This window comes from Dromaius novaehollandiae, chromosome 5 (genome assembly GCF_036370855.1).
Source record: "Dromaius novaehollandiae isolate bDroNov1 chromosome 5, bDroNov1.hap1, whole genome shotgun sequence".
Lineage (NCBI taxonomy): Eukaryota > Metazoa > Chordata > Aves > Casuariiformes > Dromaiidae > Dromaius > Dromaius novaehollandiae.
The window spans coordinates 60545325-60571870 of NC_088102.1; the positions used below are offsets into that span (position 1 = coordinate 60545325).

Genomic DNA, 26546 nt, shown 5'->3' on the forward strand with positions numbered 1-26546 from the left:
TCTGTGTAAAAATAAATAAATAAATAAAAATACACTTCTTTGGTGTGCAGGTAGTACTAAAAATGACTGAAATATGAAGCTGTTAGCTCTGCATTTACTTATAATGTTGCAATCAATTAGGACTTAAATTGGGGGTCTGCATTAATAGGAACTGATGAATTAATTGGAGATCGTACTCTCTTTTCATGACAAACGTCTTTAGTAATCAAGAACAAAGGAAGTGAATAAGGGTTGAATGTCCAGATGGGATGAGCAGATCTTTCTCTGACTGGAATGTTTGTCAGAGTCCTTTATCGCTTGATGCTGTCTTTGCCATTAAAACAAATCAATGCAAATTAGGTTTCTTGGTCTTATATTCATGATAGCAGGTAAGCACTGGGAATAAATTTGAAATGGTAACTGAGATTTACACTTAGCTGCCAACTACATAATATAGCCTAATTTGAGCAGCAGTCTATTCAGTCACATAGATGAAGGAGATGAGAGCACCAGCCACTGGTCAAAAATAGAAACTGGTTTCTTTTCTAATGAATTGAAGTAACTGTGACTTCTGTATGCGTTCCAGTTGAGAGTGTCATTATACCCAGAAATAGTGTAACAAACTAAATTAAAGTCAAAAAGGTTAATTTGTAAAGAAGTTCTTTAAGAAGTGGAAGAAAAAGATTGAAACCTTTAGAAGATAAGAGTATAACGCAAGCTTCTTTAGTTGTAGCACAGCAGGGAACTTTAGGGACTAAGAGCAGGATTGCTCAGAGCAAAAGAGAAATAGAGAACTGAAGCATGAAAGACCGCTTATACGTAGTGTGTCACTCAATGAGGAAAACATCCTCAATAAATTAACTTCCTGTGTATGCATTCCAGTTGTTTGGTTGAATGTTGCACAAGAAATTAATTTACTTATGAAATGGAAGCAAAAAGGAATTAAGCAGATTATTGAGCTGTATTTCTATAGTGCCAGCCACAAGTGTCTGCACTTTTCTGTAATGCCATACAAGAACATTATTCTGCATTTCGAACAATCTTCAGTACAGGCCTGTTTCTACTCGTTAAACTTTTGAGAGATTGCAGATGAATGAGCATTGAGCAGATGAACTATTTGACTCATGCTCTTCTGTCTTCCTGATCTTTCCTTGAGGTTTTTTAGCATGTGGTGTTTCAGTCACCCACTGCTGTACAGCTCGTATAGGGTATTTTCTTGAAAAATGTGAAGCTCTCAGCTAGCTTAGCTAACTTTTCCACTTTGGCATTATAGCAGTAATGGGCATGATTTATTTAATCCAGAACAAAGAACACTTCCTTTATACCAGATATTGCCTGACTTTGCAAATCTGTATGCTGGAGATGGATTTTAATTCCAGTAAATTCCAGTCCACACTCAAAAACTTTTTATCACAGTAGGTAGCTTTGGATATCAGAGCCAAGTACTATGCTGGCTTAGCTTCACCGATGTACCCATCTCCTCCTGAGCTAAGCAGATCTCTGGTTCTGTTAACAATATTTAAAGGTTGCTCTCAGTGTGAAAATTGCATTTTGTCTCTGAAGTGTGTGCCCATTATAGCAGGAATTCATGTGATTTATATAACTATCTGTGATATGGCAAAAGTGTTTTCTCTGCTTTTGTATTTTCTTTCTAAAGTCTGATTGCACGTTAAATATTACATAGTCACCTGTGTAATTGGTTATCTGCTCAATAGTTTTTCACTGAAAAGGCCTATGGAAACATCAGTAAGTATAAAATAAATATGTTCCTATTTTTGAGGGATTCTTCTAAAAATTGCAGGGCATCCTATGCCAATTTTGGATTATTTGCTTAAAGATACTGCTGAAATTGAGGGCTAAACTCTGCCTGCATTATCCTGTTAATAACAAAATCCTTGTTGACATAAGCTTCACCCCAAGGGCTTAATAACATCCTAAAAGGAACTTGACTAGAGACTGTTGAGAAGTCCACAATTAAATTGTATAGAATAAAAAGCAAATTTTGAAGGGAGCTTTGAATGAATTCTTGGCCTGATGCTTTTTCATTTCTGAAAATTCCACTATTTCTAAGTGGAATAATATAATTCTAAGAATAAACGCATAGCTACATAATGTTTCTATGTTTCTCTAGGTAGTAAGAGGCATCACGTACCTATGTTCTGCCTAGTTTTCTATTGGAAAAATTTATTCAGATTTCTCCATAAATAGTCTGCAACATTTACTTTAGATATAATTCTGATTCCAACTGTTCATCTATCCCAGGAAATACCAATTTGCATAGCTTCTGCAGATGAGTTGCCCAGTGAGTGAATAAGTGCACAGGAGTGTTCAGGACTGTGTGCATGCCATCCCCAGAGCAGGAGGACAAGGAGTGCTGGAGTGTGGATATTTGCATCTCACACACTGCCTGGAACAGGGGAGCCTTTCCAGGGCAGGGAGGAGTGATAACATGCAACTGCTGTGGCCTAGCGCAAATGCCTGCGCTTCTCTCTAGGAAACAGGAGCCTCCCCAGTGTATGCCGAATCACAGTTCCTCTCAGGAAGGCTTCTGGCGTTACACTGCTTGCTCAGGTCTGTCCCTAGAGTCAGGTTCCAAGCTCTTCAGAGTGTGTATTTGGCATTTCTGTCAGTGAACTCCTTTGCGATTATTCTGTTCATGGTACAGGTGCCAAAAATGTGAATGAGTCTGTTCAAGACAATCTCACTTAAAAATGATTCTCTGTTTGAGAAGTAGCTAACCATTTTAACTGTCCCCTTTTGTTTAGCAGGGAACCCTCGTGATAAAATCCAACTAATTACTCATGACCGATTGTTTATAATTGCCATAAATTTTAAGCCAGGGTTAGTTGCAGTGATTTGTATTAGTTTGAGACATCATACAGGAAAAATTAGGTACTCCTTGGGAAAAGTGTACTATTTAATGTCAGGCTGACGGTTAGACTCTGTGAGAGCAATGATGGACCAGATTCCGTTCTCCTTAATGCCATTACCTTAAATAAGAATATTGACTTTGTATGGTACCATGAGCCATAAATAAGGGCATTAATGTCACTTCTTCCATAAAGAAAGCTAATTTACCACAGATTTGCTCCATAATATGTATAAATAATGTAAAATAAAAAAGGCAAATAAAAAAATCCAAGGGACTATAAGTACTATGAAAAGTGCCCGCAGTCCTTATTTTTTTAACATTTAATAACCAAATGATTTCTATACATGTAAGGAAAATCAGTGCAAATAACTGCATAGATAGACTTTTTTGTTAGGCTGAGAAGGTAGATAAGTTTCATCGTTGCTCAGCTGATTTTAGAAAATTTTAATTTTTATGTGCTGTAAAGTGTCTTCCCCAGAATCAGCTATGTCTGTGATTCGATTTGACATACTTGATTTTTTTCTCGTTTAAGACTTAAAAGAGGATTTTCTCTCCTTTCGTTGAAATTGATAGCTTTGTATCTAACTCCTTCTATTCTGCAGTTTAGTATTTGAAGTTCTTTCTCTGTAGCTAGTTCTTTGCTTTTTTTTTGTTTTGTTTTGTACAAATGATTTGGCAGTGAGCAAATCTGGACCGTTTTTCTGTGTTCTGTGTGAAAACTGTTTTTTAAATGTTACTGATGAATGTGTAGCATTTAGAGCCAGCTATCCATCTTGCCAAGTTGTTAAAGCTATCATCCCCCTCAGGCTGCTGGTGTGGCTATTCAGTATTGCTCGTGGGAGGATACTGCATTTTCCGATGGACTTCTGTTCAAAAAAAGATCTTCCAGCTTGGCAATGGGAGATAATGCTTTCCGTCATTCCATTTCCCCCTGCCTAAGGGTGATCGTGAAATACCAACCCTAAATGTTAAGTTACCGCAATGAGTTTTCTCTTCTCAAATAAGTTACTATTCACGAATGGAAAAAAGTGATTGTTAGTGAAGAGTTTCTCTTGGTCTTCAGATTTATGAGGAGAAAATATTCCTGTGAGTGGGGAGTTGTGAAAAGTTTCAGATCTTTTAATTTTTTTTGTCTTATGGTTACACCAGTGAAAGAACTATGTCTTTAGCTTATGGTTCTTGTAAGTAAGGAGTTTGAAGCAAGCTATTTTCATGTTTTCAAACACAGATACCTAAATTTCATCACCCTAGATTTTGAGTATCACACATTTTAACTACACCAAACAACATACTAATGTGAACTGTTAATATATTTTCTTTACTCTGTTTGCTTCAACTCATCCTTCTATAAAGAGCAGGTGACAATATTTACTGAATAAACATAAGAAAAGATCAGACAAGCATCTGTCAGGATTAATTTAGATATAGTTACCCCTGTGTTGGGGCAGGAAGGAGGGCTAGAAGCTGTAAGTCCATTCATTGCTGTTCTCTTTGATTCTGTATTGGTTAAACTAATTTCGATCTTTAAATGGAAGAGCTCTAAAGTGCAAATTATAAAGGCTCAGTGATTAGTCAGTATTTGGATTTTCAGGGTAGGGATTTCGTATTCTAACAAGCTTGTTATAGTTACTGGCCGTCACAAAAATATCTCCAGAACTGTTCTGCCTGTTGAAAGGAAGGTGGGAACATTGCAGCCATTGGTAGAAACTTCTGTGTGCATTTGATGGATTTATTTCTATTCTAAGACAAATAATTTCTGACATCAAAAATTTCTGAAGCTAGACAAGTATGGGAGAATTGGTCCCTTTGAAAGGCCTTAAGCAGTATCATGAATATTTCTCTGCTAGAAGACAGAGCTGGAGATATCTGTAGTATCTCAGATGTTGCAGTGTTCAAAATGGTTGGCATACATTGCCTTTGTTCACACTAGCAATTTTTTGAGACTGAATTTTAAACAGAGATCACTGTTTATTAAAAAAAAAAAAAAAAAAGGAAAGAAAAGAAAAGACTCTGCAGTCCATTTGAATTGCATATTGAGAATATATGTATAAGAGATCACAGCTTGTTCTTTGCTTAACAGCCTTTCCCTCCAGAAAGACCATCATATCCCTTCTCATTTGTTCTTTTCATTGAGGATCGGCAAACAAACAATTGCAAAACTCAGTTGCTTTAGCAAACTATTGCTGTTGGAAGACTTGTGTGAAACCTAACAACTTCAGCTTGATTGGTATTTATTAACTGACATATGTAGTTTTAAAGAGGAGGGGGTTTATAATTTTATTTAGTCACTGTTATGCTGAGTTGCATAAACATTAGTGGACCACAGATTCTTTCCCATCATCTCAGTACTGATGAAACCACTCGTTCTGCTGAAATGCTGTAGTGTTTAGTCTGTGAAGATCTGTGAAAATCAGAAAGCTTTTACTCAGTCACCTAAACTTGGGCTTAGGAGCAAAACTTCAGGCACCCATTGCTAAAAACTTGACCCTGCAGCCTCAGAAATATGCCTTTAGGTCCTTGGCAAGATTTTGCTTTGTCTATGAGCTTGAAAATATGTGTTTTTTTTTTTTTTCTTGGTTCTAGTGATGTTACAGCTGAATGTGGTTAGCTCACAGAAACATTCAGGGGATAAATTACAGACCTCCTAATTCCTGTATTGTTCTCAGACCTTCATGTTGTCTTTTGTTCTATGGCTGCTTATTCATTTTATCTGAAGATAGGCATGCATTGAAAGAAATTAATCTGTTCTCGTCAAAGCAGATATGAAACTCTAACATCAGAAAAAAATATTTAAAGTGACTGGAAGTTTAAGTCAGAAGTATAAAGCTAGAACATAATCAAATTTTGACTGTGTTTTTGCATGTGGACGTAACCTTTTCCCGGCTATGATCCCAACTGAACCTCACTGCCTGTAGTTGCTTAGTTCAGACACTGGATAGTTCTCACCAAAGCTAGTGTTGCCGTTGTAATTCACAGCAGAGGTGTCTTATCTGGTGGCCAGATCCTGAGGAGCTGCAGAACTCCCGTTGATGTAACTTCATCTAAAAAGAGAAAGCTCCAGAGCCATGTCCTATATGACTAAAATGTTGTTGTTATTAAAAATACATGTGCAAAGAGAATGATTAGTAGTATGTTATGAATGAGATATTGGCATGAAAAAGTAAAACGATACTGCACTTCTCAAAGAAATGGACCTGAGATATAGCTGTGTATGAACCAACTCAGGTATCTATAGTTTGGCGCAGGATCTGGGTAAGTAAAATCAGCCCAAAGGTGCACCCAGCCAACAGACACCACAGTCTACTCTCTGCATGAAGTTCTCTTCATGGATCTAAGGTCTAAGTCTTCACCTGTAGAGTATACTGCATGACCTGGGCCCAGGATAGCTAGACATTTGTTTGATGTTCCAGAATGAAGACCATAGCGAACAGGTTCTTTCCTCAGGCATTACAGAGCTTTCTTCCAGACCTGTAAAGTGCATCTGGCTTTACAGTACAATCTTGCAAGGGGGACGCAGTCAAAACCTGTAAGGTGAACTTCCCTGGGAACTAAAGCTATCACAAGTGTTACTGTTCTATCTTAATAGGGGAAGGACCTTTTCTTTGCCATTGCCACCTTAAAAATAAAACATCTACAAACTCCTCTCCCACTCCCATACTGCAGGTTCAGTCTTGCAGTAAATCAGCCAGGCTGCTCCCAGACCTGGAGGCAGTACATCTGCACAGTGCTGCATATGCAGACACAGCAATTCATTAGCGTTAGCTTGGGTATCTGTGTGCTGTGAGCTACGCAACATAGCTGTCCTTGGATGTGTCCTTCGCTGCCATGGTGTCATCCCTTTCTGGTACAGCATAAGATTAGGTCCGTACTTGCTGAATGGTAAATCCTCATTGTCTTTACTTGATAATACTGTGCTCATGGATATTTTAGGCATTCCAGTAGAGAGGGTTTAATGGTACTTGGTCGTGTAGTAGTGAGATATAAAAGTCTTTATGAAGAGAAAGAAATGGCTGGATTTTAGTGATGAAAATAATGAATAACCTTTTAAAGAGGTATGCCTTCGTACTGCTGCTGATTTTGTTCAGTACAGGAAATCAAACCAAAGGGGTCAGTGAGTTTCAAAAAGAAAGTAGCAGGAGGGTGGGAAATAATAACACAGTGTTCGCTAAGTATAGACGTTACATGTGGATACAGACAAGAGAAAATAGAGACGGAGCTTGTCCAGCCTCTCATAGATTTTGAGTATGTTTTCATGCCCACTAATTTCAAAGGATTTGTGAGTGCTAGTACTTATCAAAAATCAGGTCCATTCCACATCATTAGGAGAGTGCAGTTTTGACAACAGTAAAAGAACAGGGAGGACTGGTTCATTAGGGAATGATGGTATGGAAGTGGTGTTGGCATAGGATAATGTTTGAAGGATACACAAAACACATTAGTTTTGAGATGAGTAACAAAAGTTTGTATCACTGGAGTATTTCAGAACCTGCCAGCTGTGTCTGAGATGACTGATTGCAAGGTAGGAACAGCTTATTTCCAAATCATAACTGACCTACTCATGTGGCTTCTAGCAGACACTGATACATTTCAAAATGTGGTGTTGGATGTCTGTCTTAAGAATGCTCTTTCACAATGCTTATCTTGCCATCCCTTTGTTTAATAGCTGTATGTATGCAGGGATAATTTGTACCAAGACACTGAATTACTGACTTTAAGTTTAGCTGTAAAGAAAATCCTTTGAGTAGAAGAAAATTGCTGCTCCCTCTCTTTGTAAAGATATGGATTCATATGTGGTCTGTTTATTTACCTGAAGGGATTAAACAAAACATGAACAAGACAAATCTTTATTAAGATTTGATACAAAGAACCTTTTCTGAAGCACGAATTGCAGCATAGCAATTTTAATTAATTTTCACAAATGCTTCCAATTAACACCCACAATGTTTACCTTTTAGCTGTTGAGAAGATGCACTCACACAGCAAATTAGAAAGAAAAAGTGTCTAACATGAATTTTGACATGCAGCTTAGCAAAAAGGCTGATAGTAATTTCTTGCAAGTTAGCAGTTTTTCTTGGATTTCAGCAAGGTTGTTTAATTTTGATGCATATTAGGTATTGGGGAGTTTTATTCTTTTGGATGATTTTACAGAAAAAAATGACCATCCTGTATCTGCCAGTTTTTCAAAAGAGGTGTAACAAAACCTTCTAGCTCTGTGTGTTTTGATTACCCTGTTTTGTCTGTGATGAAAAGCAGGAATATTGTGTAGTCCCATTTTGCAGTATTTGAACTGTTGCTGCTTATTTACTTCTTCAAGCATTTTGTCCTTCTGTGTTTGTGACTTTTACTGGAGTTTCTTATTTTCCTAATTTGACTTCCCTAATTTGAATTGCAGAATGTGGTCCAGGTTGTCCCATGCTTGATATTGCTTGGGCAGCTCTGGACATTCCCCGTGTGAGCTGCAAATGTAACTCTGGCAGCTCTTGGAGTTTCTTTGACAACAGCTTTGCAAATAGCTCTTCTGAACAGCATAAAAACTTCTTCAGTGGCAGTATTGGGCAAAATGCAAGTGGTCACTGAACTGCATAAAGCTGGTCCAGTTTGCTGTCCAAAGGCAAGAATTTGCATGACAGTAAGTTAGGTGGAATTATACTCCAACTTCAGTAAGTGGATGTGTTTTTATGTAGAAAATTTTTTGGTGGTTTATCAAAGTAGAAGGTAGCCAGTGCTAGTAGGGCAGTTGGCGTCAAAGCAGCATTCTCCTTTTGTTTGGTCAGATGAAAAGTAACCTGCTGTTTTAGGTCATGGATGAGGTGACAGTCTTGGAATCAAGGCTGAGTCCAAAGGGTCAGCGTTATTTTATCTGCATTGCCTTCTTCCAGGGTGTCACATTGGCATTATAATCTCCAGTATTGGTGACAGAGAGCGAGAACTGCAGGAAAATGCATCAGCTAGGCTAGTTTGGCTGTGCAACCTGTATATACATTTATTAGTGTGTCTCACAAAATGTCACAAAGGTTTTATATTAACTTGCAGTTTGTTTAGGCCATTTAGCTCTTTCTAACCTAGATAGCACGGCCATGCTTGCTATGTAGGGTATAATTTACAAGTTTGTAACTTTTCATATGAGGGAAAGTTTAGAAGGAGGGCTGCTGTGAGGCCCTTGAAAGCAGGAGAGTCACATGACTGGAGGAGCATTTGGTTGTTCAACTTTGTAAAGAGACTCGTGTCTGAGCCTTCTTGAGCTTTGGAAAGATCATCAAGATTCCTTTGGAGGAAATGCTGCTCAGGATTTTAAGGATCTGGATAGTAGTTATAACTTAGTTTGCTACCTTCTGGAGCAGTCTCCTTACGAGATGTAATAAGAGTATAGCTGAATAATAACCCTTTAAGGTTAACTAAGATGAATGGCCTACAAGAAACTAAGATTATTAGCCAGGCTGAAGTTGTATCAAATGGTTTTCAATGCAACACACTCCAGTGTGCTGGCAAGATAGAAATTTAATACATACAGTTGGATAGAATTTAATTGTGGAATTTCACTATGAAATTTAGCTGTTCAGAAAGCATTCCTAAAGATGCTAAAAGGCTTAAATTTGATAGTCCAACAATAACTATTGTGAAAAATGTGGATATATGTTCATTGCAAATCAAAATCCAGTCCAGGGAAATCAACCGGTACCTGTGCAAAATCATTATTCACAATGAAAGGTCAAACCATATATTGGAAGAATTTGGTAGGAGATGATAGTTTCAAGCCCTCAAATCCCTGTAATAAATGGAGTTTGGTAGGTTCACAGTGCTGCAGAACACGTCAGGGTTGGTAAGAGAGAGACAGACAGTATTTAGTGCTAGCAGTTCTCTGTAAAAAGATCTCCTAGAAAAGACCTTAAAATTCCTGAGCAATATTTTATATACCTCTAAGGATCAAAAGTATGTATACAAGAAATAATTTCAGTAAAAATTATGTAGGGAACTCTTCATGAAGAGATTTAGAATTCACTGTATTTTTTGAGAACTTGTGTAAACTATCTGAAAAATGCCATAGGGGAGGGCCTAGATACAAATGCTTGTGTGCCTAGTTCTCCACATGAACAGTAAGTTTGACACATCCTGCATGATACTTACTCTGCAGCAGCTGATGGGTCCTTAGAGCCTTTCTGCTTTGACCATAGGTGTTGAAGTAGTGCTTTAGAAGGTAAACTTAAGCTAAAGTTCAGCAAGAAAAAATAATTAAAATGGATGCAAACTAAAATTAATATAATCTTTATTGGAACACAAAAGATGAAATAGCCTGTTGTAATGTATCTAAATATTAGTAAGAGAAGCTGTAATTCAAGAATAATCTTTTGGACTCCTGTTTGCCTAATACTCTAGCAGAGAAATACAAGTTAGAAGCTATTTAAATGTTTTTGTCAAACTTTAGTCATTGTTTTCATCTATGTCATACCATTTCCTTCAGTGGGATTTCCCAGGAGCTAAGCAGTTTTAATGCCTGGTTTGTACTTTTCATTTCAGCCCATTTTATGTAAAATCTCACGCAAAAGACAGTGCCTCTAGATAGACACTGATGCATTAGGCAGTGTTAGGTATTGAAGCGTTAGTGGTTCAGAGAGAGGACTGCTGCCTGCTGAATCCCAGACAGCGGTTGCAGAAGTGCCTTGCCTTCACTTGTGGACTAGCCTGTGCTGACCAGCTCTGCTTTTGCTGACAGGACAAGGACCTGAAGCAGTAGAATAGACTGCTTGTTTTAGGCTGAAGGAGCTAATGCTGTTCTCTCCTAGTCTCATCAATGTGCCTTGTACAGGATGAACCCGGAGTAGTCTGGTCACCTGGGCCTCCTGCTGCTGCTTCCAGAGCAATCCCAGGAGCACTGAAATCAGCGGAGTTCTGGTCTGTTTCAGCATGGTGAAAAGAGACTTTTGCTCCGTAAAATGTCAAAAAACACTGATGCTACTGCCAGTGGTTTCTGGGGAGAGGGGAAGACAAGGCTGGTATGTGTTCCTGGGTGGGCATTTTATGCAAGTGAGACTTTCACTGCACTTGGGGGCATACTAACAGCCAGATTAGCATACGTTAGTTTTAAAATACACTGTACTCAAAATTAAGCAGAATTTAACCTAATCTTTCCCAGATTGCAGAATGCTAATAACAGTTCTGTTCCTGTATTTGGAATTGGAAAGGTATGATGGATTTTAGTTTCAGGTTACTGCCTGGGATGGTTTTAATGCCTTACCTTTTTTTTGGAAAAGCAAAGGGTTGGTGCTACTGTGCCTCACATGGTTTTGATTAAAAAAAAAAAAAAAGTAAAGCATAAACAACAATTGTAATATGACAAAAAACAAATATTTCATGAAAGCCATTGTATAGATTGTGATTAGATGCCTGCAGAGAAATTCTCTGTAATACCTGATTAAACACTTAGAATAATTTATTCTCGGTAAAACTACAGGTGCATGCTGATAAATTTCATCTAAAGATACAAATTGTATGCCTGTTGCAGTTCTCTTAAGACTTGGAGTTTAGGATTTTTAGGAAGCAGTGGACAAGGCAATACTTTAATGAGCAATCCTTTACTTGGAGATTGTATATGCCAGACAGAGGTTTTCCACAGCTGCCAAATGGTGCAGTCCCAGCACTATGACATTCTCGAGAAGTAATTGAAGATGCTGGTAAAAAAGCAAACTAGGATTTGTTGGTTTAAATTGAAAGTGTATGTTGCTGATTCTTCCATCCAAACAGAACTCCTTTAGAGAGAGCCAAATCCTGCAGCTCTTATGCCCTATGTTCAAACCAAATCACTTATGGTTTGGGTGGGTGCTTTACAGGAGTAAGAGTTACTCAGATTTTGTCCTTGGGTTTAGGAAGTTTCAAAAAAGAGGAGCTAAAACCTGCAAGTTATTCAAATCATGTCGGTTAAAACTTGTGACTTAAATGGCACAGTAGATACCTACCAGATTGTCCTGAATACACATTGGAAGGGGGCTGTCTGGCAGTGCTCCTCCTAGGATGTGGATGGAAGTACACCCTGAAAGCTCTTCTCTGTTTGCTACGTGGGTGATGGGTAAGTCAAACCCCTGCTCCTCTTTGTTCCATGTTAGCAGGCTCCAATGATTATGTGATCCAGTCCAGTACTTCTGGCAGATTTTTTTCATGACTATAGGGAGTAATATAAGGGCATGGGAGAGCTTGCTCTTCTAGGGGCTAGTTAGAACTTGCACTTGCTGACATGTATGATGTTGCAGGCAGGGTCTGGATGTGTAACAGCGGTTTCTGAACCTTCAGTGACTTCAGTGATGTCAGTATTTCCTTCACTGACTTCAGTGATGTCAGTATTTCACTCAGTAAAACCATTTCTTGCAAGTGATGTTACCTGACCTGTTCTTGTTTGCATTGCCAACATCGCTGTAGCCGTGAGAAGAACAAAAAAAGTTTATGCTCCTATTGGTATAATTTGCTCTTATTTCCATCTCTTGATGAAAACATCTTGCATAATATAGCTCTTTCAATTTAAAGTCCTTTTTGTGAATTAATCCTATCTTTTCTATTAGGAAAAAATACCCCCCTCCTCGTCCCCCAGATGAGCTCTATTTCTCCTTGGTGTCCTGGGTACTGTATTACTGTTGTTACTGTGGTGAAATACATACAAGTTGCAGTCTGCCTTTGAAAAGGCAAAGCAGTAGCAGATTACATGCAACATGATCACAGGTACTCAAAAAATCAATCTTTCTGGCCTGGAACATAGCTGAAACATTTTGCATCCTAATGCGTAGGAGTCATCTGATATGATCTGATTCTTTCATTAAAAAGCAGAAGAGCTGGCAACTCTACATTTGTACCATGTAAAAAATATACCAAAGGATTTGAATTTTTCTTAACTGCAGTTTGATCTCTAGTGTGAAATCTCATAAGTCTGCATAGTGTTATTGATGTCACGATCCTCAAGGGTGCTCTCACTGTATCATCAAATTCAGTGCGTGCCAGCTACTGTTTTGCTCCCAAGGAAGTTGTTCTATGCCGTGTTTGCAACGTTGAGTTATAATTTCTCATTTTAAGTAAGATTTTCATAAAAAGCTATGTGACATACGAGGCTAAGTCCTATTTATTAAAAAATGAAAAAAAAACTTTTAATGCTGACATTTCTTTTAAGTAGTTCTTTAATAACAAATGATATTTGATATTATTTAATTGGACCTCTTTTGAGCAGGAGATTGGATTAGATAACCTGCAGAGGTGTTCCATGATTGCTTTTTTGTTGCATCTTTCCTTCGTAGTCCTTTTCTCAACCTTCTTGCTGTTAGAGGTTTGATCCAGACAGGAATACAAGCAGCCCTGTTCCTTACATTTCTAAATTCATATTTTTGTAATACATTTTTAATGTAACTTACGTGACTGATTTCTTCTGAAACCACTTCAGAAATAAAGTAGTTACACTTGGGGCTATTGTGTTTTAATTGGCAGTTTCCTTCTTTCTTTATGAATCTGTTATCATAGTACAAATTGCCTCAATGTTTCTTCGAGTCATGATGATTTATCAAGTTTACAGCACAGCAAGCAGCTTGCTGAGTCTTATGGTTATAGAAGTACAGAGTAATGTGTTTTTCACATTATATTTTTCTACATTTTATATAGTCTGCACTGTCTCTGTTCAGGCATTTAGTTTCTTTTTCTGCATAGTGATTTTTTGGCTCCTTACGAGTCCAAGAGATAGATTAGAATTAAATACTGTATATTAAAAAAGCAAATTAGATTACTGGAAAGAGCTGCTATCCAACTGGGGCTAGAATGCATTTCTCAGACGCTTCTCTTTAACATTTAAAGGTCATTTTACAGATGAATTCAGGAACACCAAGAAATGAGATTATGAACTCTTAGAATTTTGGCGGTGGTTATTTCAGCAGTGGATTGTATTTGCTGTGTCCAGTTTTCATGCACATTTGTGGTGCTTGTGTACTTCTCACTCTATGTCCCCTTCCTAAAACTATTGTATATAAATAAACAGCGTAAGTTGTTCTTGCATCCGATTTAATATATATATATCCTGATTTCAGTGATAGTATTTTTTCCTGACCAGGTTAACCATTGTTGTGTTCACATTATTGTAGCCATAGCATGTCCAGTAACAGCCACTAAATGGGAAATAGTTGTACACAGTAAACCCAGAGTGGAATAATGTTAATGCTGAGACTAACTCATGCTTCCAGATGTGATTATAGGTCCATGCTTAAAGATATTTTGAGGATGTAAGCACAGTTCTGGAGAGAGGGTCCTAGATGTTTCACTGGAGGTATGCAAAAGCATCTCTATTCTTGCTTTGTTGTTTGTATGGCAGTTAGTACTATGGTGGTGCCCAGAAAGCCCTCCTTCTACTTTTAGGTTTTGTTTGCATATTTGCTGGTATAAACACACATACATGCAGCCTGGCTTTTATTGTGATTTGTGATCCTTCTAACTTGGTAATTTTGTTATCCAAGAAAAGACATTTTGTGCCTTTTTTTTTCTTCCTGCTTTGCTGCATACACTTATATTCATTAAAGAGCTGGAAGGAATGCTCATCTGAGAGCGGATTTGTTTTCCCTTCCTCTCTTGGTGTTAATGTAAGAGGCTTAGTAAGCTCTACTGAGAAGTAAGCATGTGATTCTCTCACATTGATAGGGGGATGGAAGAGCCATGCTTAATTCATTTTTATAATGCATTTCTGTTGACATTAACAAGAGGTTCAGGTATCAACTGGCTTTTAATCCTGATCTGGTGTTGTGGCCTGTGTGGAGGCACTCCCCAATGGCACAGAATCCTCTGGGCTCTCCATGAGCCATAACTCCAGCTGCAGAACTGCAGCCTCAAAGAAACTGTGCAGTGTTCATGTGCTACCCTGGGATTTGGGAAATTCAGGTTCAGATTCCTCCCTTGCTTCAACTTGCTTGTGTGACCTTGCAAATTCATCTAGTACGTCAGTTCATAACTCTGTCTTGCAGAGTGTTGTGAGACACTCAGCTGCTAGGACATGGCTATGTGACACCTTCTACAATGTGGGCTATGTGATACTTATGACAGGATGCAGCTTAGTACAGAAATTGAGTACTGTCTTCGAACCTGGCAGAGAAATAAGAGGGACTTACAGACTTTAGTATAGAGACATTAGTACAAGTGTGTAGTACTAACAGAAAATAATAGATGTAATGTATCTTGCAGCTGTATCCTCCTCCTCCATAATGTGGTGTTCAGCTGTCACAGTTCACAAAAGATGTTTTTTTAATGTTCTTGCCATGTCATTGGGATTTATTAAGATACAGCAGTATTTCTAGGTAGGACTTAATGGTCTCTTATGAATTCCAAATATTGAAATTTAGCTGAAAATCAGAAACGTAAGACTACCTTTTCCTGGAGGGTGGGAAGGGTGGTATCCCACGTTCATGGCTGGGGTTTGGAACTAGGTATCATTTAGAAAACTCAAAATGAACCCAAATAGTGTACTTGCCTGTTGGATTGCTCAAGGACTGGCTGCTTGCACAGGTCTCTTCTACAAAGCCTGTTTTGTGCTGTGAGATATGTGTGTTAGTTTACTGATTACTGTTCTGAAGTGGAATTATTTGCTGGTACGTGATTCTTCTGCTGTCAGATTCCCAGAATCTTACAGGAGCACTTTTCGTTTGTTATTTTGTTGAAGGCTAAAAACAAACTGCAGAAACCAGCAAGAGGATTCAGTTGAGTGTCTGCTTAAGCTCTTTCCATGCTTGGACGCGATGTTTGTGGAAGGACCTAAGAACTATGGATCAAAGCAACCTCTGTCAAACTCTTTGAAAGCAGTATGTGCCTCACACTGAATGTGTACTAGCTACTCCTGGACAATTTAAAGGGGAGTGGGAGGGTTAGGAGAGGAAACAGGCACTTGCATGGTTTTTCTGCCTTTATTGTGGGAGAAGGGTGCTTGTTCATATGCTGGACTAAAGAAATCTTTGGATTGTGGTCCAGGGTCTGAGTGGGAATAAATTGGTGTTCATGTCATTTGTGTCAGTAGAACTGTGGAGATTTGACAGCGAATGAAGCTGTGGATCACTGAATACAGAGGTTGCGACTGTGAAAGCCTATTACCTTCTCTGGCTTTACATGTGATAACATGAACTTCTGAGGTTAAATTCTGCAATTCTGTCAGCAAGACAAGTAGTAATGGAGAAAAAGGACTATACTGCTCTTTGGGGGTTTGAGGTCTATACAAAGCTTATTCCTTTACATCCTGTTAGTAATTTCCTTGGGTGGTTTATCCATTGCTAGATAATATGAGGTTATTAAAGATGTGTGCACAACAGGTTGCCTTTATCAGTTTGTGTGTTGTTGCTCTCTGCTACAAACATTTTATATGCACATGTACATTATAAATGACATGCCTCTGTCTGGTTATAAATATTTTCCATTTGGAATTATCTGCTTCTGCTACAGAGATGAGAGGTGACCACTTGAGCATGAAGGATAAGGGGACAGAGGAAAGGGGAAAAATATGAAGCATAGTAAGCTTTACTGAGTTGCATGCCAAATAAATGACATAATACAAGGCACTATGCTATTAGATAATTTTCTGTTATTATTATTATATATCTATTATTTCTTAATTTTTCTTTTGTGACCAGTTGCTGCAACGAATTCAAATTGTAACATGATTAACTCTGCAGGTTATATGCCTGCAGGGTGACTGAGAAGGAAGAGAGGGCTTGTTGCAGCAAAGGGTATAACAGGCTTTCATTATTTGCAATAAGTTAGGTATTTAGTACCTTTTTGTAAAGAAAGGCTGTGATATCACCAATGGAAAAGCAGCTCTTCTCATTCATAAGACTGTGGGCCACTAATTAACAGATAAAGCAGATGCAAGGTGGTTTAAAATAAAGCAGTTCATGGAAATTTTGTGTTTTTACCAACTTCATTGCTCTTCATGCAGAAGCAAGGTGCACCTGATAAGATGCTTCTAGCGTGGCAGCAGCTCTCACAGTTTGCAGACTTTGTTCAGGAGAAGTGGAGCAGGTGGCCTTGTGCCTGGGAACCTCACTGGGGCAAAGTGACCAGTGCTGTCTTGCCTCTGAGATAGGCAGTAGCTCCTTTGTATTTCTGCAGCTGCTCTTATTCACTGATTTGCCTTTAGAAGTGGCATTATGGTCCAGGAAATACCAGACATGGTTCTTTACCTCGACTTTGAAGACGAATATGTTCCTTGTGTGCAGCACACTGTAGACACCAAGTTGGAGCATGAATAAAGGAATTGGCAGAATTGTGCCCCTTTTATATAATGTGCCAACCCGCAATTTCTGGCACAGAGAGGAGCATTGATATGTTAAACCCCATTCCATATTAGAGAATAATTTCTGCCCCATCACTGTAAAATCTGTTTGTGCCAAGAGCTAATGTAAAAGAAGGGCATGGTAATTCCTGGGCCTTTGACATGGAAATAAATTTTACACTAAAGAACAAGGTTTGCAGTAACATCCAGTGTGCATTCTGCTTTACCAAAGTCAACAGTGACTTTTAGACTTCAGAAAAGGTAGTACTGCACAGAGTTATGTGACATCTTTTTGCATTTTAGCTCTGTTGGCAAATCTACAGCTAAGTAGAAGAGTTTCAGAAAGTCAGTAGAATGCATCTGTCTGAGCAAAACATGAGTGTCAGACTTTACAAATGTAATTGTTCTGAGAGATGTGAGGACTCGTTTAAGCACGCAAAATGGCGGCATATTAAAGCATGAAAGTTATTGGAAGTGAAGCTAAATTGACTGTTCTTTAAGCAGCTTCTCTACAAATGTGAGGCAATAATTTATTATATATGACAATACTCCTTGTAGCAATAATTTTAAAAAGACACTCAAAGCCTAGGGCCAGATCCACAGCTCCTGTAAGACACTGGAGTTGCATGGGGCTAAAATACTTTACTTCATGTGACCATCTGGCCAGGTATCTTCCCAATATAGGGAAGGCATAGGCATACAAACCAGAGGCAGTTTGTATGTGAGTGGATGAAGAGCATGAAGCTTTCTGCAAATGGTTTTCCATCTGAGAAGCCCCCTGGGGCAGGTGTAAGAAATCTTCCCCATGTTGTGGGACCTGCGACGATACCCCAGCATGCAAAGGAGGGGGCAGGATTGTGGTCCAGATTGCCTTTCTGAGCCAGGACTGGCCACTGACACAAGCCAAGCGAGCTGCAGTGTTGCAGGGAGAAGAGTTGCGTTGCCAGGACTTATCTCAAGCCCACCGTTGTCTCGGACCATTTCCTGAGAGAAAGGTAGCCTTATGAAGGGATTTTTGTAAACTAAATGATACCTTCACATGTAGTCTCTGTAGCTGTGGGATGGCTGCTGTCTTCTGACTCCTGCTGCTCTGTGCCTCCATGCTGCTCTGTCTCTCTACATCCTTCCTAAGAAGGCAAAGTTGCATGAATTAGTTCTCTAGCACTGTTGTAATACTGAAATAGGGGGAACTTGCCAAAGGAAATCTTTGTGGATTTGTTAAAAATAAACAACAATCTCTTAGAAGTATTAGAACTTAATTATGTCACATAATCATGTCTCCTACATTTATGAGGAGAGCTCTGATGTACCCTCCAGGCGTCTGTACCATATAGAGACAGGTGGTAGCATTCATGGTTTCGAAGGGCAGATTTGCACCATTTTCCCATTCCATATATGGTTGTTCTCTCTCTCCAACTACAAATACTCATTCAGCTTAGTCAAATTGAGTCCTTATTTGAGGGACTGCATGCTGAAAGGCAAGCGCATCTATCTTTATAAGCCTGTTTGTTTCCATAATTAGAAACTGAATCAACAGTGTATTGAAGATGACACATTTGTTCATTCCCATTCTTCTCCCTTTGGTGGCATAAAGCAGTGAAGCACAATAATTAATGAAAAAGACTGTTTATTATTCATGCATTGTATCTGAAGTGGAAAAAAAGCATGGGTTAAAAATATTTCTGCTGACGACCATCAGTGCCATCACAAACTGTATGATCTGTTCTAGGGGGAGAGTCCCATCTTTCAATCCATTTGGGCAGGGTGTTCTAAAAATGTCAAAGACAATTGAACTCAGGTTTCTTATGTAAAGCTCAGGAAAATGTGGACTGCATGAGAAATCTGACTCAAGTCTCCTGCTTGGGCATCTTTAATGTTCTGTGGAAAATGCTGACTTTTTTAGCTACATTTAGATGTCTGTTGTGTCCTGTCATGGGGTCCAGATGCTACCTTTTTTTTTTTTTTTTTTTTTTTTTTAACTAGACTTCCTTTCTTTCTGGAAGAGTCTGCCCAAGAAGCTTTGTAAGGCAAAGGGTGCACATAATTCTGTGTTCAGCCCTCTGCCCTTGCAGAGCAAGTCAAAGCTTTTTTAAATAGTAATGGCCAGAACACGCTGGACTGAAAAATACTGCTTTGTCTACTGTGACCACTTGTGAGCCAATATAGAAAATTAGGTAAAATACATCCTCCTCTACCTCTTGGGACTGATATTGGAGTCCAGAGAAAGATTCCCCCATCTCAACCATGTGCAGGCCCTGCTTTTCTCAGGCCATTCACTTAATTCACACACAGCTGCAGTGTAACCACAAAAATAAAAGTGCATACTGCCTAATAAATACCATAGCTATAATGTGCAGCTGAAGTTATGCTGGTGGCAGCAACATGACTGAAATCCGAGATTTGGATCCTGTTCCATTCCCACTTCTTCTCATACTAAACCTAGCTATGTAGAAGATTTTGTGCTTACTCAGACTTGTATGGTCAATCCACATTAGCAAGTATATTTGACAGCTATAGAAATAGTCCAGCTGCTAAAAACGAAGGTGACTGAGAGAACAGTGACTCTGTCAAAGGTCCTGATGTTCGAGTCCTTGATTAGAGCCTGCTTTTCTTTTATATATTTGGTTCTAACACTCAGTGGTGATGTTGTGTTGTTGTAGTACATACAGCTTCCTGATTTTGCAAACCCATCAGCAGCAGCTTATACCGAGAATAAGCTTTGATCTTCATGTTTTGATATGCATGCTCTACAATACTACATTTTGGGAGTAGAAAACTGTTTTGCGCTATTTTTAGATTGGCACGATTTCAATAACATAAATGCCTTCTTTTGAATTTAAACTGCTGTTAGTTAGTGGTTGGTTTGATAATTTTGTGCTTGCTATGAATCTCTCTGTGCTAGGGGATGAGCAATAAGAACATCTTGCTCTGTACAAGCACAGTAGAAAACCTGAACATGATTTTTTGGCTTTATGAAGGAAAAGACTGATCAATATGTAGCAAATCTAGTATAAAATAAAATAGTATTCTGTGCTGTGTGTTAATACCTCATATTGCTTATTCAAGAGGATGCAGTCATAGATAAAAAAATTTTTTTAAAGATGTAAGCAATATAGTCTTAAAAAGTCTCTAGGAATATATTGAGCTCATTCCTAAAATATGGCTGCAGTTTAAGTACTGTGGCAGACATGCGTTGTAGATTATTTCACTTTAATTCCTGTTCTTCATGAAAAAATGTGTCAGCAGTTTTATGTATTACTCTCTTGCTTCTATGCCCAGAGTTTGTTTATGCAAAGGTACGTGGCATGCACAGCCCTGCAGTGCCAGTGGAACCAGCTGCAAGAAAGCCATTGCTGGTGGCTGTCTGGGAGCCACTGCAAAAAGGGAAGAATCTAAAGGATCTTTGTACGTGATCATCTTGTCCTTTCCTCCATATCATCAGAGAAGTAGACCCGTTGAATCATATAGGTTGGAGCAGTCTTCAGGTTAGAGTACCCCTTGTGAAGCACCTCTGCTTCTCAGCATAGGAGTGGACATATCCACCTCCTTTCCAAGGATGAACATTTAATGTGGCTAATAAAGTGTGTTTGCTTTTAATTTTGTATTGTGTTAACCATTCTAGTGTGAACGTTGCCCAGATCTGTTTGAGATGACCAGTCCTCAGAGTGGCTAGCTGGCCGTGTGGAAAAGTTACCTGGGCTCAGTGCAAAAATCTCCTCCTTCCTGGTAGTCCGGGGCAGATTGCACAGCTACCGCCAGCTATAGCAATAGAAGAGTCAAGTCTCCTTAGTTATGTTTAAAAAAAATCTTTTATATTTTAATATCCTTAAATTAGTTAGTCTCAGCAGAACTTCCTCTTGTTCTCCAAAGGAATGCAGCTATTGAGTTTACTTGAACAACATATGGCACAGATTTGGGCTCCCAGAGTGATCAGAACGTTTACAGTTGTACACTTCTTGATGAGGTGTGTTATACCCAACATATGCAGAATGCTAAGAAACTGATACACAGAGATATGTGAAATCTTGCCTTCTGTTAGCTTTGTCCTGGGGTTGTGTTTACAGCCGCTCTGAGAATCACTTTAAATAGACAAATTAACAGAAGAATGCCAAGCAAGCTTAATGATGAGAAGGTGTAAGATTCTCTGAAAACAATCAATACATATCTTGTGTGTAATCCAAATAAAAAAATAATTAAATAAGAACATCATAAAGAGTAAATGTTAGAAGTATAATGTAGGGAAAGGCCCTGATTTTTTTGACTGAAAATATAATAGAACTGAAAATGAGGTACTGACAGGAGCAATTGTTAATATTGCTGTTGCTACTACGGGTTGTTCCTTAATGGCTGCCAGGAAATATGTCTTTGATTTATGAAATATTGCAGACTTCCTGAAGTTTATGGGAGTGCTAAGACACCTTGCAGTCTGGCTAATAGAAGGAGCAACTGTTTAATTAAATGTTTCTTTGTGTTTTGATAGCCAAAACATTAGAAGCTACTGCCCAAGGGATTGTTTAGGATTGAAAGCCTGAGCAAAAACTAAAAGATTTTTTCTCTACAACAAATTAAAAAAACAGCGGCTTGACCATCTTATTTGGTGGAAGTATTTGTGTGTGTGCATGTATCCATAGGAGCTCGAAGTAGCAAGTGAAGAAGACCAGAGAAGTGGCAGATGGCATAGCCAAGGCATGGAGGAGCAGAGCTGTCTGGGGAGTGGACAGAGATTTCTGAATAAGAAACCTCTTTCATAGGTTCAGAAGGGAAATAATTTGTGCATCTGCTTTGTGAATGAACAAGATTACCTGACTTGTATAATCAACTAATGCTTTAACAGAAACCTGTGGAAAGTCCCCAAACATGAACTAACTGCTTAGGCCAACTAATGTGACAGAAATTTTTGTGCTCTCTCCCTGCTGTGGACTACATGGTCCTGCTCCTTCCTCTTTGCTGACTCTGGTGCTGTCAGCTGTCTGATGCAGGCTCCCCCTCAGTCCAGTACCTCAGTGCAGTAGGGTACTGTACAAATGCAGAGAAAAAGACAACTGATGTTTTCTAAGCCTTAAAATCTAAATAGCCTGAAAAATAATAACAGGTGTGGTGTTCACATTTCACAGATGGGAATTGATTTATGGAGAAGTTAAGTGGCTTGCTCAAGGTTTCACAGAAAGGGCTGGGAGGCATGGAGCTTTTAATGCAGGTTTGATGATTTCTAGTTTAGCATCATAACCAGAAGAGCATTATTCTGCCTCACAGCAAAGATATTTCCTGGATTTGTGAAGAGCCTAGGAAAAGAGGAACCTAGTCACTGCAAGGGAATTCTGAGTGCTACCATAACATCAACTGAACATAGCAATGCTAATAAAGAATAAGAGTGACTGTTAATTTGCATACTTCAGTTCTACCTATTGCATTTTCTTATGCAGTGGTCTTTAAGCAAGAGATGAAATAATAGTTGATTAAAAAGTGTATCTTTTAATTAGGAATGATTCTCCTCTAGTGAGAAAAGAGCAAAAGTCCTGGAACTTCTCAGATATAGAAAGGAGTTGTCAAAGTTTAGAAGAAACATGGGAAAGCATAAATAATTCATTTCATTCTTTCTCTTTTCTTACTGTCCTTGAAATATTGGCAAAGAAAGTTCATGGATAATACTTTGGAATATTTTTCTGGAAATACAAGATTGTTACCTTTTTTGTTAATATAGTAGCATAATATTCACTTACGTAAATAACTGGTTAATAAAGCCCTTGATATGATACTTTGAGTGAGTGCTTTATTTGATGGCATGTTACTGTTGAACAGTGATGCGATTCTGGTGGAAATCATGCAGGCTAAGTAGTTACACGTGGAATTTTTTTATTGTTATATAATTTATGGTCCTTCTTATATCTTTTGTTTCTTTTGGACATGACAGAGAATTCTTGCTAGTAAAATTGACACAGAGTATTTCCGTGTGAATACTCCTGTTTTGCTTCAAGAACAGCCTTTTACATCTTGATGAGCTGATACTTCTTGTTAACATTTAATTCTTACCTTTGCACAGAAGAACTCAAGGAGAAACTAAAGAAGTATATTGATGAAGTGAACGCCCAGAAGCCTGGGTTCATCAAGGTTGTTCGACACAGCAAACAGGAGGGACTGATCCGATCTCGCGTTAGTGGATGGAGAGTTGCCACAGCACCAGTAGTTGCTCTCTTTGATGCCCATGTGGAATTCAGTGTGGGATGGTATGTGTCGTCTTGTATTCCTGTGATCAGTGGACCTTTTCCAAGCACCATTCATGAATTACTGAATGGCAGTTCTCTTGCGTATATGGGGGTGAAATAACATTCTGATCTCTCTAATGAAGATTCAAAGAGGGAGACAATTATGGAAAATGTATCTGTGCTGTGCAACATAATCTAGAATCATTTTTCTGGTGCCACTATCTGCTGGTGTAATTACAATGTATTTAAACTATCTTGGAAAACAGCATGCAACTGACCTACTGTTTCTTCTTAAAGTATATCTAAAATATCAACATCTCTTGCTTATTATTATTTCTCTTTCATTTAAAGTAAATGGTAAATGATAATTTTGGCATGAAGAAGCTAAGTAGGGTAGGCTAGTAACAGGTAGGTAAATGTTTGCAGTTAGGAGGAAGCACACTTATTTTATGATGATTCAAGACTTCTTCCCTTGAGTTTCTTGAGTTCTCTTCAAATCTCAGGGCAATGCTGGAAGTTGTTCTCCAGAAATATAGAACAGCCTTCATATTTGTGTAAGTGCTTGTGCTTCCAAATAGCTTATACTCCTAATAAATGCTGTAAAAGCACTGGGAAGAGATATATTTTCTATGTCTATACTCCTTAGGAATCATACCCCCCAAATAATACAGCATGTTGAACCCTTTGCCTGTACTTCTGAAGCAAATTGTCCTTCCCCCCGCCCTTTTTTTTTTTTAGTAGAAATTAAGTTTCTTTTACATTCTACAGTGTAAACAAAAAAAGTGTCATTTTGTCATTGAGGTTACTGGTGTGTGCTTAAGTACCACATAGTTAAAAACACATATTTTAACTTGTTCAGTTTGGGTTTGATATTTCTATTCCTTCTTCAGTTAAAAAAAAAAAAAACGATGGTAAAAAAGGCAGGAGCTTTTGTCTCTAGGATAGATCTATTATTAACTTTGATCTTGATGTCCTTGATGATATTGAGAGCCTGAAGTTATCATTATTTGGTGGCAAGGTTATAAATGCTCTACGATATGCAAACAGTCATTTCTTCTATTCTTCAGCACACATCAAGGATATCAATAGAGCATCCTAGATTAAATATTGCAGTGCGTTCTTTTGGGGCAGGTCCTGCTCTGTCAAAGCTCCATCGTAAAGCAAAGGGAGCTCTGAATGAGTAATAGCTGCAGACTTTGCCCTTTCCCAAATATATGGCATAGGCTGCTATTTCCATCAGTGCTGTGCTTCTGCTGACATAGTCTTAACGTTTTTTCCATTTTTAGGGCTGAACCGGTGCTCACTAGGATAAAGGAAAACAGAAAAAGGGTCATTTCTCCATCATTTGATAACATTAAGTATGATAATTTTGAAATAGAGGAATATCCCCTCTCTGCACAGGGGTTTGACTGGGAGTTGTGGTGCCGATATCTGAACCCTCCTAAATCGTGGTGGAAACTGGAGAATGCAACTGCTCCAATAAGGTAACGTGCAACTGTGACCCAGATTAGGATATTAGAGGAAATGCTCATCTAGATGATGAGTGGTCTCAATTATGTAATAGCTTGTATTGACTAATTCAAATTAGAATAAATGTCCTTGAACTGTCCTTTTCAGCTTTTATCCTTAGCCTCTGTACAGTCATCAAGAATACCTTTGTTTTCAGTAGGTCTTCTAATATGCTTCATTATTATTAGCATGGTGCGAAGCACATACCAGAGTGAAACAGCAGACATGAATGCTCAAAAATACTGCTTTCTCCAAATGTTTTGTCTGCTAATTTAGTGGTAATGGGCCAGAAGGAGAATTTTCATTACAAATGCATTATATAAAGGGTACAACTGTCAGATCAGTTATGTTTACAGTAGTGTCACATAGCTTTACAGCTGTGCTTTGTCATAGGAGTTAATGCTGGTCCAGCAATCGTCTGTGAGCAGTGACTGTATTAAATCCTAGCTTTGGTACAATCTAGCTCTGTTTTGTTTTTTTTATTTTGTCTAGAGTATTGTTAGGCTGATGCAGAGCAATACCCCTATCTCTGGAAGGGGAGGGGGTGCTGCTGAGTCCTCTCAGCAGCTCTGCTGAGGTTCCACTCCCCTCCTCTGTCTATGAATTCACACCAAGGAGGTCATTGGTACCTGTCCTCTCGTGCTCTGCAGAAAGAAAGTGTGAAGACTGCTCTCACCAGCAACAGTTCTGCACAGCACAACTTCAGATTGCAGTGGTGGCATGAGGGGATCATCAGTAGCAATCAGTTGCTCGTTTCCATGCAGTCAGTGCAAGGGGTGTCTTTGATCCACTAGTCCTGTCTTTTCAGGCTGACAGCTGTTTTCCGGAGTCGTCAGCTGAGCCTGTTGTCTCTGGACTGCACTGACCTGCGTGCTGGCCATCAGAACAGGACTCAGAACTGGAAAATGGGAGATAAAAATTCACAGCTTTGCCACAGACATATGTAAAAAGGGGTGGTAATTTCCACAGCATTGGAAGCATTCCAGTGTTAATGAGCACCTATTAACATTGTGAAAATGCTTCGAAATATTCTGCTGAATCCTTGAGAAGCAAACCTTCTACATAAATTAACAGTTTTAGTGACTTTTAAAAATAAATGCATTTAAACTCAGAATAAAGAGCAAATCTACTTTTCTGTTTACCCAAAAACTCTGTGCTAAATGAGGATCGTGGAGTAAATGTCCTTTAAGAATATTGGATATGTAAATTTGTACCCTAGCCCTTTCCCTGGAGCCTTTTATTCATTGAGATACGCTGTGTGTGTGCTACGTCATTAAAAAAAAAAGAGAGAGAGAGAGAGTGAGTGTGTCAAAAAAAAAAGAAAAAGAAAAGCCCCATATATTTATTGATGGCTTATGTCATGCCTTCAGAATTGTAACCAAGGGAAACAGGCATTCTGGAAGATACTTAAAAAACACCACCAAAACCAACATACATTTCTGATAAATGGAACGTTATTTTTGAAATGACATAAGTTAACTGATATTTTCTTTATTATTAAGTATATCAGAAACAGTCTTTCATTGTTTTGAAGTGGGTTCTATAGCACTTCAAGTTAAACAAATATATATATTTCTTCAGAATTCTACAGTTTGTGATTAAGACATGCTATAATCTCTTTGAAAGCAGATGTCTACATTTATGGCAGCTTGACTGTTCCCAGTAAATGCAGGGGGATTTCCCTTTTATTGTTGTTAATTAATATCCTGTGGCTCCCAGA

General features: G+C 38.5%; 1 protein-coding gene across 8 annotated transcripts in view; it reads left to right on the forward strand.

Moving 5' to 3' along the window:
• The window catches only part of GALNT18 (polypeptide N-acetylgalactosaminyltransferase 18), a 318319-nt gene that overhangs the window by 183724 nt on the left and 108049 nt on the right, over window positions 1-26546 (forward strand). For 7 of the 8 annotated variants that reach the window (XR_010389479.1, XM_064512992.1, XM_064512991.1 and 4 more), the window contains 2 exons: window positions 23155-23338; window positions 24604-24801. Coding sequence is in view for 7 of the 8 variants with exons in the window: in XM_064512992.1 (XP_064369062.1) it covers window positions 23155-23338; window positions 24604-24801 (382 nt within the window). In the remaining variant the exon portion in view is untranslated. The remainder of the gene's footprint in view (window positions 1-23154; window positions 23339-24603; window positions 24802-26546) is intronic. The other variant, XM_064512990.1, reaches the window with a different exon arrangement.